Here is a 15,352-nt window from a genome sequence, read left to right as displayed (position 1 = left end):
TTACCACCCTTTTCTTTGGGAGCTTTCTTGCTGGCATCCTCTTCTCTTGGCGCAAACAGGAAGTAAACAGCTCTGGTCATGTGACAATTTACAGTAAACATGCGACACTGCACTTATTTCATTGAGACCCTTTATTATTTCAATATCTGCTGGAAATGCATTGATAGATCATTCAGTAACATTTTTATAGCCTTAGAAATGAAACACTTTTTTACAGTCACTATTGTGACCGCCAACTAAACAAAGAGAAAAGCCAAGGCAACAGCACTTATATTTTCTCATACGGCACTTCCTGAACTCTCCGCTTTAACGCCGTAGCAAAATTAAATTTGAATTGTAATATGTAAAATGTCAATGCATTTCTGTATTTAAATGTACATTATCCACAGCCTACCATGTTTGGAGCAAAATGATAATTCAATTTCATTAATATTATTTATTTTTTTGCTATTTCCAACACTACTTTTGCCAAATAATTTAAACATATATTTTAACAATTTATAAGTTGCAAAATTAAAATGTATTAAAGAAATTATTTGACATGTTTAGCAAACATTTTTGCAAAATTATCACTTAAATGTTGTTTTTCCTTATTGCATTTACAGTCACAGTTAAGACACTTGCGATTGCATTTTCATCAGGCTAAATATCCCGCAATAAATGGAGAATTGAAAATGCTTTGTCTCAGATTATTGCTTGCTCTATCAGTGTTACGGTGGGACAGATACAAGAGGCGTGCAGATCCATGTGCAAATCTTTTAATCAGCGAGATGCGTTCAAAACCGGTAGAGAGTAGTACAAAACCAGGCAGATGATCAGGACAGGCAGCAAACACTCAGAGTCGAAGGACAAAGTAAGGATGGCTGAAGCGAAACAGTCGTTCCGAAGCTTTGCGAGATCCCGAAGCGCAGATGTGTCGAAACACTGATCCGAAGCGTGATTCGAAACACCCATGTCACGTGACTATGACCAAACGAAGCCTCGAAGTGTTTCACTAAGTGTTTCATCAGGTGTGGTCCGCCGAATCAGCGTTTGATTGACACGGTCGGGAACAAACCACACAATCGCACATTTGTATAAAAGTGAAATAAACGCATTTTGACCTCGTGGGTTTTTGTGAGAGGAGTTTGACTTTGAGGTAGCGGATTTTTGGTGATATAGTGACATAGTGCGATTTGATTAGTTATAGGCAATTTAGGCTTACATTTAAATTTACACAACACATTGACTGATGCTAGAGACAGACAGAGTATAGTGACACATTAATAGATACATAGCCTAGATATACATAGACAGATTAGGCTAATAGATAGATACATATAGATAGATTACAGATACATATAAATACATATATTATAGATAGATACATATATAGATAGATTATAGATACATATATAAATACATATGTTATAGATAGATACATATATAGATACATAGATTATAGATACATATCTAGATACATAGATAGATTCATATAGATAGATAGATTGATTTGGATAGATAAAATGGAGGCTCCCCAGAAGAGATCCCGTACATCTGTGGAGTGGGAGCATTTCCATTTAGAAACCCCAAATAAAGTGAGATGTGTGTATTGTGATCGGTATCTAGCCTACTGCAACAATACATCATCTATGATGCGCCATTTGAGGAGCACTCATCCTGCCATTTTGCAGGGTGCAGAGGATGGCATTCCCCCTGTAGGCTACCTAGGCCTGCTACTGACACTGTTGGGCCATCTATGCAATGTATGCATTGTTTGAAATATAATTATAATTGAAATATAATTATAATTGAAATATAATTACAACCTTTTGGGACACTGTTTATAAAGTCCATAGCCCAATGCCCTACAACCTAATGTCCCAATCACAACTGCCAATCATGTTAAAAATAGCTTCAATGTGAATATAATATAATATAACATTGTGTGAATATACATTTTATAGGTCTACATATGAGTACCCAATATACTGCAGCTGATGCCACAGTGGAAGTGAAAAAATACATCAACGATGCATATTTGCCCAGAACTCATGATCCACTAACTTACTGGAAAGAGAGAGCAGTAATCTTTCCTCATTTGTATGTCCTTGCTAAAAAATATCTTTGTATGCCAGCAACAAGTGTCCCTTGTGAGAGGATTTTTTCAAAGGCTGGAGAATATGGGATGATTATAGTCTCAAAAAGATTAACACGTGCAAGCACACTTATCAATGAACTTGATACATGTTGCAGAAATGTTTTATCCATGCCTTTCAACTTGCGTGTGCAAAATTCTAAATTGAATGAATGTGAAGCAATTTGTACAAATAGAGACATTTTTGTGAATACAAATGTTTTCCTTTGTATTAGTGTATCATAGTTTGCGCATGCAACACAGAAGATGTGCATGTGTGGATCAGGTGACACGCGTGCATTCATTGACGTCTCCTCTGAGTCGATCTCATTTGATTCATTTGAATTTTGAGACTTTCTTTTCGCGGTTTTTAAGCATTTCACAACCCACACACAAACAACTACAAATGAATAGGCCTGGTGCTAATTATTAATGTGTGCACAACTACCCATCTATTTGACAAATTCACAAATGTGCGTCACTACATTTAAACTAATACAATACAACTTGTGTGTGCAAAATCCAAAATCACATGAATGTGCAGCATTTTGTACAAATAGAGACATAGCTGTTAATACAAAACCTCGATCTTGTATTAATGTAGGCCAGAATTTGTGCATGCAACAAGTAAGATGTGCATTTGTGGATCAGGTGACACGCGTGCATTCATTGACTCGTTTCTGAGTCGATCCTATTTGATTCATTTGGATTTTGAGACTTTCATTTCGCAGGTTTCGCCTCGCACGATCCACACACAGATGTCTGAGTAAACCTGCTACCACTAGATGGCAGTATTCTGCTAAAACAGACAACGGCAGCATAATAAAGCGTTCTTCCCCATTTAAGACGCTTAATGAGAGTGATATTGAAGCACCAAATATAGTACAGAATATAGGCCTACCTTATTAATAAAGCATACTTTATAGAGGCAAACAGATTACATCAGATTATGAACAACACCCATAGAAAACCACTATAAAATGCTTAACGTGCAATCGCGCGATGCATGTTCAATAAGGTGTATAAGGCTACTGAGTTTAAATATCACCGTCTTACAGCACTGACGTTAAGCTTTTTCTTTATAATATACTCTATGGGAGGAAAACTATATAGCCTACAGACAAGAGCCTATATGAACGCGACGCGCGGCGTTTCATGTTAATGGCATTTCCCTTCCTGTTAAAAAAAAATGTTTCGCAGTTGCGTTCATATTATGCTTATTTTTTATCTGACTACACATAATATTCATAGTATGCAAGCTTTGGAATTTGAAAATGTCTGTTTTTAAATGTTATAGACGATTTTCACAGTACATTTGTTTTCCCTTGACCCTTAAGCCATTGTTATAGGCTAGTCTTACTATAGCACGATTAGTTTTAACAATATGCAACCATTGTATATCGACATGAAATATTAATTGAAAATCAACTGGCCCTACGTGTGTAGCTGCATATTTGTACATGAGATTGCTTTGACGCGCTAACCACGGCTCATGATGCACAAGGGAACGTCGGCCAATTCCACTGCGTTAAAACGTATAAGTTGTTTTCATTCAAATTACTTTTAATATTTAAAAACAGACATTTTCAAATTCCAAAGCTTGTAGAAGGTTCCTGTAAGACGGATTTACAAGTAAAATTTGGACAAGTATTCCCTTCATTTTTAAATTGCTATTTTTAAATCTAAATTGAAAACTTATTTTTATTCCCTGGCATTTTAATGATCTCCTGATGCTGTTTCTGCCTGTTCTGTTTGGTTGTTTCTATGCTTTATTCTGTTTGTTTTTACTTTGTTCAGCACTTTGGATAGCCCTGCTATGTTTAAATGTGCTTTATAAATAAAATGTAGCTTAATTACTTTCTTACTTTACTTCATGTACTGTATGTAGCCTGTATTCTGCAGAAAAATACTGTAATTCACTAAAAGGGTTTTTTCATGTTCAAAATGGCTGTAGTATGTTCCTAGTGACTAGACTGGCTTACTACAGGTGAAATTGTCCAAATACCGCCCTTGCCTATTTACAGTAAACAATATTTTTTTTAACAAAAATTACTGTAATTAACCAAACAGGTTTTTGGTGACTTACTAAAGGTGAATAATGCAACATTTCACCTGACTATCACTAACGTAATACAACCTTTGGAACATGAATAGAAAAACAATTTACAGTAGGCTAATTTAAAAAATCGTACTGTTCAATCGGGATATTGGCTGGACATACAGTAGGCTAAGTCAGTCTGCCCACTAGGCATTTACCACAACCTTGGAAGTATTCATTTGAATGAATGACTGGACGTTTATATTTTTTGACTGTGAGTGGAATTTGCAGATGGTCCCTTTAGAAAATGCGGCGAATATCAAACCTAAAACGTAGGCCTACTTCACTGCGCTCTCGGAGCGTTTCTCTCCCATACACACGCAAAGTTAAACGCAACTGCAGAATTTCATGTTAAGCTTCTTTTAACAGGCTCAGGAAGGGAAATGCCATTAACATGAAACGCCGCGCGTCGCGTTCATATAGGCTCTTGTCTGTAGGCTATATAGTTTTCCTCCCATAGAGCATATTATAAAGAAAAAGCTTAACGTCAATGCAGTAAGACGGTGATATTTAAACTCAGTAGCCTTATACACCTTATTGAACATTCAACGCGCGATTGCACGTTAAGCGTTTTATAGTGGTTTTCTATGGGTGTTGTTCATAATCTGATGTAATCTGTTTGCCTCTATAAAGTATGCTTTATTAATAAGGTAGGCCAATATTGTGTACTAAATGTGGTGCTTCAATATCACTCTCATTAAGCGTCTTAAATGGGGAAGAACGCTTTATTATGCTGCCGTTGTCTGTTTTAGCAGAATACTGCCATCTAGTGGTAGCAGGTTTACTCAGACATCTGTGTGTGGATCGTGCAAGCGAAACCTGCGAAATGAAAGTCTCAAAATCCAAATGAATCAAATAGGATCGACTCAGAAACGAGTCAATGAATGCACGCGTGTCACCTGATCCACAAATGCACATCTTACTTGTTGCATGCACAAATTCTGGCCTACATTAATACAAGATCGAGGTTTTGTATTAACAACTATGTCTCTATTTGTACAAAATGCTGCACATTCATGTGATTTTGGATTTTGCACACACAAGTTGTATTGTATTAGTTTAAATGTAGTGACGCACATTTGTGAATTTGTCAAATAGATGGGTAGTTGTGCACACATTAATAATTAGCACCAGGCCTATTCATTTGTAGTTGTTTGTGTGTGGGTTGTGAAATGCTTAAAAACCGCGAAAAGAAAGTCTCAAAATTCAAATGAATCAAATGAGATCGACTCAGAGGAGACGTCAATGAATGCACGCGTGTCACCTGATCCACACATGCACATCTTCTGTGTTGCATGCGCAAACTATGATACACTAATACAAAGGAAAACATTTGTATTCACAAAAATGTCTCTATTTGTACAAATTGCTTCACATTCATTCAATTTTGAATTTTGCACACGCAAGTTGAAAGGCATGGATAAAACATTTCTGCAACATGTATCAAGTTCATTAATAAGTGTGCTTACACGTGTTAATCTTTTTGAGACTATAATCATCCCATAGGAGAAATTATCTGTAAAAAAAGAAGTAGGCTAAGTCCTTCCACAGCAGAGAAATTAATATTTTTTTAATAAAAATCTCTAAAAAAGTGAGACATTGTGGCTTGAATTATTTTATTAATATTCATTTTTCATGACCAAAATAACATTATGCACAGTGAGGAGCCTATAGGTTACAAGCTTCACATATTAGAAAATTATAATAATAAAAAAAACCCGCATTTTTTTAATGGCTCGTCAAGGTTGTTTCAGATCAACACCTGCAAGTGACCACTAGGTGTCACCGTTGAGACGGGTGTCAGATTGATTCGAAGCCTCGAAACAATATGGCACATTTGGTTCAACTGTTTCATTTGCTTCACGAGGCCTCGATCTGGCCATCACTAGGACAAAGCAGAGGTATCAGAGGCAGGCAGCAGACAGGGAGATATCCAAAACAGAAAGGTCACAAAACAGGCGGGCAGGCAGGCAGGCAGGCAGACACAGGAATGAACACTCAGTAAAGTTCACAATAGTTAACCAATACTCCGCCACCAGTGAGCTCATGTATCAGTCATTTATAGTCCCTGATATTGACTACAGGTGTGGAGATAATCAAAGCAATGAAGTATGGGAAATGTAGTCCAAAGTAACCTGTAACTGTGTGTGCAGTGAAAAAGTCTTAATAGTGAACAGGTGACCTCTAGTGGTGATAGAATGGAAACAGCACGCGTAGAATGCATCACAATCAGTATGGTTTTTGTTTTTGGATTATGTTTTTTTTTTTTTTTTTTTTCAAGTCAACCTGTTAACTGTCACGGGCCCACCGGTGGGCCCAAATTCATTACATATTTAAAACAGTAATATCCTATACTAAACCTAAACTAATCTTGACAAACTATATATGTCATGGCACGAATGAAAAGTCAAGGATTCAATAGCAAGTGAATACTGGTGTTTATTAACACAATAGAAGATGAAGTGCAGGTAGAGATATAAGGCAACAGTAGAAACTCAGGCTCGGCAACGCAGGACTCAGTGGGCAGACAGCAACGGACGAACCGCAGATAATCCTCAGAACAGGCAGACGAAGCTCGGAACAGGAATACAGGAACTAGAACCCAATCCTCGGAACAGGTAGACGAAACTCAGAATTGGAACTGGAGCAAGGAAGAGAAAACTGTGAGCTGAGCCTGTGAACCTCCACAACCATCTGACAAAGACAAGACGAGGTGACAAACAATATATAGGACATTCTCATTCAAAACAGCTGGCGCTGATCAGCTCATCAGCGATAACGAGCCATGCTGATGAGCCGCGCCCATTCATACAACACGCACACACATAGCAAGGCGAGTCAATGAATCCGTGAACCGTGACAGTACCCCCCCTCCTAGGAACGCCGCCTGGCGTTCCCAGACACCCTTACCTGTCGATTGTAATCATCGATAAGGGAGTGATCCAGGATGTCCCTAGCAGGAACCCAACTTCTCTCCTCCGGACCGTAACCTTCCCAGTCCACCAAGTACTGGAATCCGCGTCCCCTCCGCCTTGAGTCCAGTATACGATTGACCGAATAAGTAGGTTCCCCATCTACGAGACGCGGCGGGGGAGGAACCGGAACTGGCGGGTTAATCGCTGATCGAAACACAGGCTTAATCTTGGATACATGAAAAACGGGGTGAATTCTCCTGTACGCTGGAGGAAGGTTGAGGCGGACTGCCACCGGACTAATGATCTTGGTGACCGTGAACGGGCCAATGAATTTGGGAGCAAGCTTATTAGAAACGGAGCGGAGAGGAATGTTCCTGGTTGAAAGCCACACTTTTTGACCAACGACGTATACGGGAGGCTTGGACCGGTGGCGATCGGCTTTAGCCTTGGTGCGCGCCCCCACCTGGAGCAGAGTCTCACGGGCTCTAATCCATGTGCGGTGACACCTCTGGACGAAGGCGTGAGCGGAGGGGACTGCGACTTCGGATTCCAGACTGGGAAAAATTGGTGGCTGGTAACCTACACTACATTCAAACGGAGATAGGCCCGTGGACGACACTGGTAACGTATTGTGTGCGTACTCCACCATAGAAAGTTGCTGACTCCAGGAGGAAGGATTCTTGGAGACCAAACATCGTAACACCCTTTCCAAATCTTGGTTGGCTCTCTCGGTTTGACCATTGCTCTGGGGGTGAAACCCTGAGGACAGACTGACAGTCGCTCCCAGTAACTTACAAAACTCTCGCCAAAATTTGGACACAAACTGGGGTCCTCTGTCAGAAACCACGTCTATCGGGAGGCCATGTAAGCGAAAGACGTGATCAACAACGGTCAACGCTGTCTCCTTGGCTGAGGGTAATTTGGGCAAGGGAATAAAATGAGCCGCCTTCGAGAACCGGTCCACCACAGTCAAAACGACCGTATTGCCCTGAGAGGGTGGGAGGGCGGTGATAAAATCTAGCGCTATGTGGGATCAGGGTCTTGAAGGGACAGGCAGCGGTTGAAGTAACCCATCTGGGGGTCGATTGGAAGTCTTACCAGTGGCACAAACCGAGCAAGCCAAAACAAAACTGTGAATGTCACGAGCCATCAGTGGCCACCAGAACCGTTGCTTGACTAAAAAACTAGTGCGATTAACTCCTGGATGGCAAGCTACATTGGAACAATGACCCCACTGAATGACGTCGGACCGTAATCCCTCCGGCACAAACAAACGACTCGGTGGGCAACCGGGCGGAGGCGTTACCCCTTCTAAGGCCGATTTGACCTTCGACTCGACCTCCCATGTGAGTGTGGAGACAAATAGGGTCTCAGGTAAAATGCACTCGGGAGTTGACGGGCGATCGGAATGGTCAAAAATACGCGATAAAGAATCGGGTTTGATGTTTTTGGAACCCGGGCGGTACGAGAGAGAAAAATCAAAACGACCGAAAAAAAGTGCCCACCGAGCCTGCCTGGAGTTCAATCTTTTGGCGGTTCTGATATATTCCAGGTTCTTATGATCGGTCCAGACGATAAAAGGTACCCCCGACCCCTCTAACCAGTGACGCCATTCTTCCAATGCTAACTTAACTGCCAACAACTCTCTGTTACCAATGTCGTAGTTACGTTCAGCAGGCGATAAGCGACGGGACAAAAACGCGCAGGGATGCATCTTGTCGTCTGTGGGAGAACGCTGGGATAGCACTGCTCCTACCCCCACCTCTGATGCATCGACCTCCACCACAAACTGACGTGACGGATCAGGGGCTATAAGGATGGGGGCTGAAACGAAGCGGCCTTTCAGTTTAGCAAACACAGCCTCAGCTGTGTCTGACCACCTGAACGCCGTTCTGGGGGAGGTCAAGGCAGTCAGAGGCGCGGCTAGTTGGCTGAAATTGCGATTAAAACGCCGGTAGAAATTGGCAAACCCCAGAAACCTCTGTAGGGCCTTACGGGAATCTGGACTTGGCCACTCTACCACAGCCTTAACCTTCTCAGGATCCATTCGCATTCCCTCAGACGAAATGATGTACCCTAGGAAAGGAACAGACTGTGCATGAAAAGCGCATTTCTCCGCCTTGACAAAAAGCCCATTCTCTAGCAATCTCTGAAGCACTCGTCTGACGTGTTGAACGTGTTCCTGGAGAGACGAAGAAACAATCAATATGTCATCCAGGTAAACATATATGAACTGGTCTACCATGTCTCTCAACACGTCGTTGATGAGTGCTTGGAAGACCGCTGGGGAGTTGGAAAGCCCGAACGGCATAACCAAATATTCAAAGTGCCCCCTGGGGGTGTTGAACGCGGTCTTCCATTCATCCCCCTTCCTGATGCGAACCAAATGATATGCATTACGTAAATCCAATTTTGTGAAGATTGATGCTCCCTGCAACCTCTCGAAGGCTGAAGACATCAACGGCAAAGGATAAGTATTCTTTACCGTGATGTTATTCAACCCCCGGTAATCAATACAAGGTCGCAGTGAACCATCCTTCTTCCCCACAAAAAAGAATCCCGCCCCCGCTGGAGAAGAGGAAGGGCGGATGAATCCAGTTGCTAGAGAATCAGAAATATATTTCTCCATAGCCTCCCTTTCTGGAACAGAAAGTGAATATAACTTGCCCTTAGGCGGAGACGTACCTGGCAGTAGATCTATAGCACAGTCATAGGGACGATGCGGAGGAAGAGAAGCAGCCCGAGACTTACTGAACACCTCCTTCAGGTCGAGATACTCTGGTGGCACGTTAGACAGATTCACTGGCTCCTCCTGCAACACAGAACAAGAAACAGACGGAACAGCAGACGAAAGACATGAGGCATAACACTGATTACTCCAAGTGGACACGGAGTTCTGACCCCACTCTATCCTGGGTCCGTGTTTCACCAACCACGGATGACCCAGGACAATGGGAGCGTGAGGTGACTGAGTGAGGTATAGTGAGGTCCTCTCAGTGTGGTTACCCGAGGTGATAAGTGTGATGGGTCCAGTGGTGTGAGTGATGCCCGGAAGTTCCTGTCCATTTAGTGCGTGAATGGTGATACTGTGCTCCAGCGGTGTGATGGGGATGTGAAGTTTCTGTGCCAAGGAAAAGTCCATAAGATTCCCCTCCGCTCCTGAATCCACTAGCGCCTGGCCGTTGAAGGTGTGGTCTGCCCACTGGAGTCTCACCGGGAGGAAGGTGGCGTTCGAGGGTCTGGTCAAGGATATCCCGCCCGACAGTAGCCTCCGTCCTACCGCCGGGCTTGGCCTTTTAAAGGACAGTTGGAGATGAAATGGCCGGCCTCCCCACAGTAGAGACACAGACCTCTCGAACGCCGATGTTCTCTCTCCTCCCGGGAGAGCCGAGCTCGACCTACCTGCATGGGCTCAGGATCGTTCGAGGGGCTGACCGTGTTCACTCCCCTGAAACTGGGAAACTCAGCGAAATCCTCCACTGGAGTCCGTAAAGACCGATTAGCTCTCTGTTGTAATCGTGCATCGACTCGTAACGCCAGTTCAATCAGTTCATCAAGAGTCTTGGGTAAATCCAACGTGTAGATCTCCTTTTGAACACGATCAGCCAACCCATGCAGGAACAAGTCCCACTGCGCCTCCTCGTTCCATTTGCACTCGGCGGCCAACGTCCGGAACTGGATGGAATAGTCGGAAACCGAGTTGTTGTTCTGTCGGAGATCGGCAAGTTGGCGAGCCGCCTCGCGTCCGGCGACCGCGCGATCGAACACGCGGCTCATCTCTTGCTCGAGGGCTTGGAACGAGGAGCAGCACGGGTGTTGATTCTTCCACACCGCTGTTCCCCACAGAGCCGCGCGTCCAGATAGCAGTGTCATCACTAGTGCCACTTTACTCTCCTCAGAGGAAAACGTCACAGGCTGAAGAGAAAAGTAAATCGAGCATTTGGTTAGAAAGGTTCGGCACATATTCGATTCTCCAGAATACCTTTCGGGGGTGGGGATGCGCGGCTCTGGTCGGTTGATGTTGAGAGGTTCCGGGGGAACAGGCGGGGGAGGTGCTGGCGCAGCGGGACCTCTCAGACGTTGTAATTGAGAGGTGAGCTCGGACACCTGCGTTACCAGAGCCTGTATCGCCCGACCCGAGGCACCGATCTGTTCATCCTGACGGTCCATGCGGGCGTGATTACCGGCGTACATCTGTTCCAATGTGGCTGCACTCGCTGAATCCATGATCCGGTCAGATGGTTCTGTCATGGCACGAATGAAAAGTCAAGGATTCAATAGCAAGTGAATACTGGTGTTTATTAACACAATAGAAGATGAAGTGCAGGTAGAGATATAAGGCAACAGTAGAAACTCAGGCTCGGCAACGCAGGACTCAGTGGGCAGACAGCAACGGACGAACCGCAGATAATCCTCAGAACAGGCAGACGAAGCTCGGAACAGGAATACAGGAACTAGAACCCAATCCTCGGAACAGGTAGACGAAACTCAGAATTGGAACTGGAGCAAGGAAGAGAAAACTGTGAGCTGAGCCTGTGAACCTCCACAACTATCTGACAAAGACAAGACGAGGTGACAAACAATATATAGGACATTCTCATTCAAAACAGCTGGCGCTGATCAGCTCATCAGCGATAACGAGCCATGCTGATGAGCCGCGCCCATTCATACAACACGCACACACATAGCAAGGCGAGTCAATGAATCCGTGAACCGTGACAATATATCATTTGAAAGCTTACAATCTCTAGTTTTCATATTTTATTTTCAAAATAAATTACAGAGGAGCCGTAATTTATCAATTTGCAACAAGACTATTTTCGTATTCCTAAGGCGTGTTCAGACCTTTATTTTGAAATAGCAATGAACATTTTTATGTGATTCTTAGAGGTTGAATTCATATCAAAATCTGCCAAACTTCCCATATTACTTCTGAATAGAATGTCTACTTCATAAATTGTATAAAAATTGTGGAAATAATGGTTCAGATGATCACTCAAACCGCATATGGAAATGGAGGCGTCCTTATATGGGCAGTAATGGAGTCTAGTTGTCACCTAGTGAAAATGTTTGGTACTGCGCACAAACAAAATCTTACTGAAAGCTCATTTTTTGAGATATCAACCTAAATTTTGAAACACAACTTGTTCAGATTTTTTACTTTGATTTTTTTGCAGTTTTAGAGTCACCCAGGTTTTAAAAATATATATTTTATATAAAATATGAATAATTAAATTTTTTACATTTTACATTTCCATAAACTCAAACTTCTATAACTTTTTTTTTCTGTTTCACTTTCTTAATTTATTTCACTTCTACAAAAATCTGCCAAATGTCTTCTTTAAAACAAGACCAATTGTATGTCTATACTCCAAAGCATTCTTTAATTACAACCATTTAAGTTCGAAATGTGCATTTTCATGTCTACTCAAAAAAAGGGGGGTGACAGTTAACAGGTTAAATTTTGCTACATTCATTGCGGGACATATAATGAAAATGTAATCGCAAGTGTCTTAACTGTGAGTGTAATTGTAATATAAATAGCCTATAAATGATAATTTTGCTATTTTTGCTTGAACATGTTAAACATATTTAATAATTTCTGTAATGCATTTTCATTTGATTTTTGCATCTTTTAAAATGTTAAAATATATATGTTAAAAGCAGTGTTGGAAATAGCAAATGTAATTTATATTATTGAATTTGAATTATCATTTTTCTCAAAACATTGCATATGGTATGAAAACTTAATTTAAATACAGAAATGCATTGTCATTTTGCAAGTTACATTTCAAATTATATATTGCTGCCCACATGCCTCCATAAAAGTGCCAAAGAAAACAGCAAATCACAACTATTACATACACACTGCTGCGCTACACTATATTTACACTGTTTACAGGAGTGCATCTTCATATGTGACCTTCACTATTTTAAAGAGTGTGGGGAAAATAGCTCAAAACCATGTATATATAAAAAAATATGATTAAGAGCAAACAATTAGCTCTGAACATTTATTTATTGATTGATTGATTTGTTATCCTGTGTTGCAGGTTAAGGCAAAATGGCAGGCATTATTCCCAGGCACAAAATGAAAGGAGTTGATTTCTGTGGATGTCAGACTCACTACTACATCATCCGCTCTGATCTCGGCTGCTATATGAGGTCAAGTAACTTCAGAGCAGGGTCAGACCTCAGTGTTCAAGCTCTGCACCCCTCCTGCCAACACGGAGACCATTACATTGGTGACACTAAATGGTTTTACATCATTAAGGGTAATCAAATCCGCAGAGTCTATGACCTGACAGAAGACACTGATTCCTCAGTCTACACCCTTCATCCCAAGTTTCAGGGCGGAGACCATTACCTGTCAGCCTTTGGCTGGTTTTACATCATCTACCAGAGCACTTACAGAAGAACAGCAGACCTGAGTAGTGACTACAATTCTAATGAATTTCCCCTGCATCCCAATTGCAGAAATGGTCTCTATTACTGGGGTCTGCCAGATCACTACTACTTCCTCAAGCCAGCCTCGAATTGGGGAGTTGAATACTACAAAGGTGACGACTTCCAGAAAGACAGCTGTGTTGGTGTCCATTCCTTTCACCCCGATGTTCTGAACTTCCTGCCAGGAGGGCTGGCCAAAACCAGCGGCCCAGCATTCGGCAAGTGGGTGAACATTAAAACTGCACATAATGAGAGTCCCACACCAGTGACATGGAGAAGGAAAGTTACTAAAAAGGTTGGATACAGTAAGGAGAAGATGTCCCAGATCACACACAACTGGAAGATATCAGCGTCAGCCACGATCTCAGCTGGAATACTTGCAGAATCAATTGCAAAGTATCAGTTCACCTTTACGGCAGAATACGGAGGTTCAAGTCTGAACGCTGAGAAGGAAAACTGGAATGAAGAGACTATGGTGGAAGAGGAACTATCATGTGAGCTGAAGCCAAACGAGCGTGTGTATGTGTGGCAGTACCAGATGGGTCTCGGATCAGAACCGGTGTTGTTCTGCCGGGATTTGAAGATTACCAATAAGACGAACCCTCCGACTGAAGTCCCGCTGCCGCCTGCCTAACACCGGCTACAAGAAAATACCTCTGACTTCTTAAGCAATTATTATATATCTGCTGCAAGCATTGCTTTAATTACAGTACATACAAAGTATAAAGTAAGTAGTTTGATGCATAATTCATAAAAAGCTTGTTTTTTTTATTTGCTTTCTGTGTAAAACTTTTGGGCTTTATCTGTATCAGCATAATTAATAACCTACTGTTAATAATCGGCATTAAATAATTATATTAATCTTTATTAATTAATTTTGTATTCATCTTTTTAATCATCATAAGTTTTTTATCTATTACTTTGTGTCTTACACCCTTCCATGGTAGCACATCAGTTAATTCATAGTTTATTACTAATAGTATCGTTAACACATGAAGAGGCTAAATACAAATAGTGAGTTCTTCATTCATTGTCACTGTAATTAACAATTCATTTTTTAATTATATTAGCTCATATATAAAGACTTAATGTTTTTTAATACGTTGTTAATAACTTGATAAATACACCTATCTGATGTATTTTAAACCATGTATTAAAGTTGTTAATGTTCATCCTAACATTAAGAAGTTATTAAATCATAGTAGGCCTAAATAAATGCTCATGTATAAAGGGAATTGATGCAAATTTAAGGTTTAACTGTCATCTATGTGTACTTTTTTTATTCTTTTAATTACATTTTAAATCAATTTTAATCAATGATCTTCTTATTTTCTATTCACTTGTTGGGATTCATTTATAATTCTTTTTAAATCCTTTTTATGTAAATCACTTTGAATAACCAGTGTATGAAATGTGCTATATTAATAAACTTGCCTTACATTGACTTTTGTGTGACTTAATCTAAAGTGAGAACTATTTACCCCTAATAAAACATTTATTAAGGATAAATGTAAAAATCCTTATTCCTGATCCCCAAACATTTCTTCTCTTCCAAACTCCAACCATTCTTCCTCTTCTATACTGCCAGAAAACAAAAACAAATATCAGTCTTTATTAAAATGCATTTGTCACAATGATGATGTTCGTCAGAATCCAACGGTGTGGGCGAAGGTATAATGCGTATGTCTTTTCAGCGCTCCAGTGAAGTTACCTTAATTTTTAGAATTTAGTTTCAATTCTACTTTAGCTCTGTGCTTAATCTGACTCCAATTTCAA

General features: G+C 41.1%; 1 protein-coding gene across 1 annotated transcript in view; it reads left to right on the top strand.

Annotated features, from left to right (window-relative positions):
- LOC311304081 (uncharacterized protein) overlaps positions 1–15,006 on the top strand; it is a 23,362-nt gene extending 8,356 nt beyond the window's left edge. Inside the window, exon 2 of the mRNA XM_084430945.1 lies at positions 13,183–15,006. Within this exon, the coding sequence (XP_084287071.1) occupies positions 13,194–14,210 (1,017 nt within the window). The 5' untranslated portion in view covers positions 13,183–13,193 and the 3' untranslated portion in view covers positions 14,211–15,006. The remainder of the gene's footprint in view (positions 1–13,182) is intronic.
- The last annotated feature ends 346 nt before the right edge of the window (positions 15,007–15,352 follow it).

This window comes from Rutilus rutilus, assembly GCF_951802725.1.
Source record: "Rutilus rutilus genome assembly, chromosome: 14".
Classification (NCBI taxonomy): Eukaryota; Metazoa; Chordata; class Actinopteri; order Cypriniformes; family Leuciscidae; genus Rutilus; species Rutilus rutilus.
Note: the sequence above shows the minus strand (reverse complement) of the source record. Positions and strands in the feature narration are given on the sequence as shown.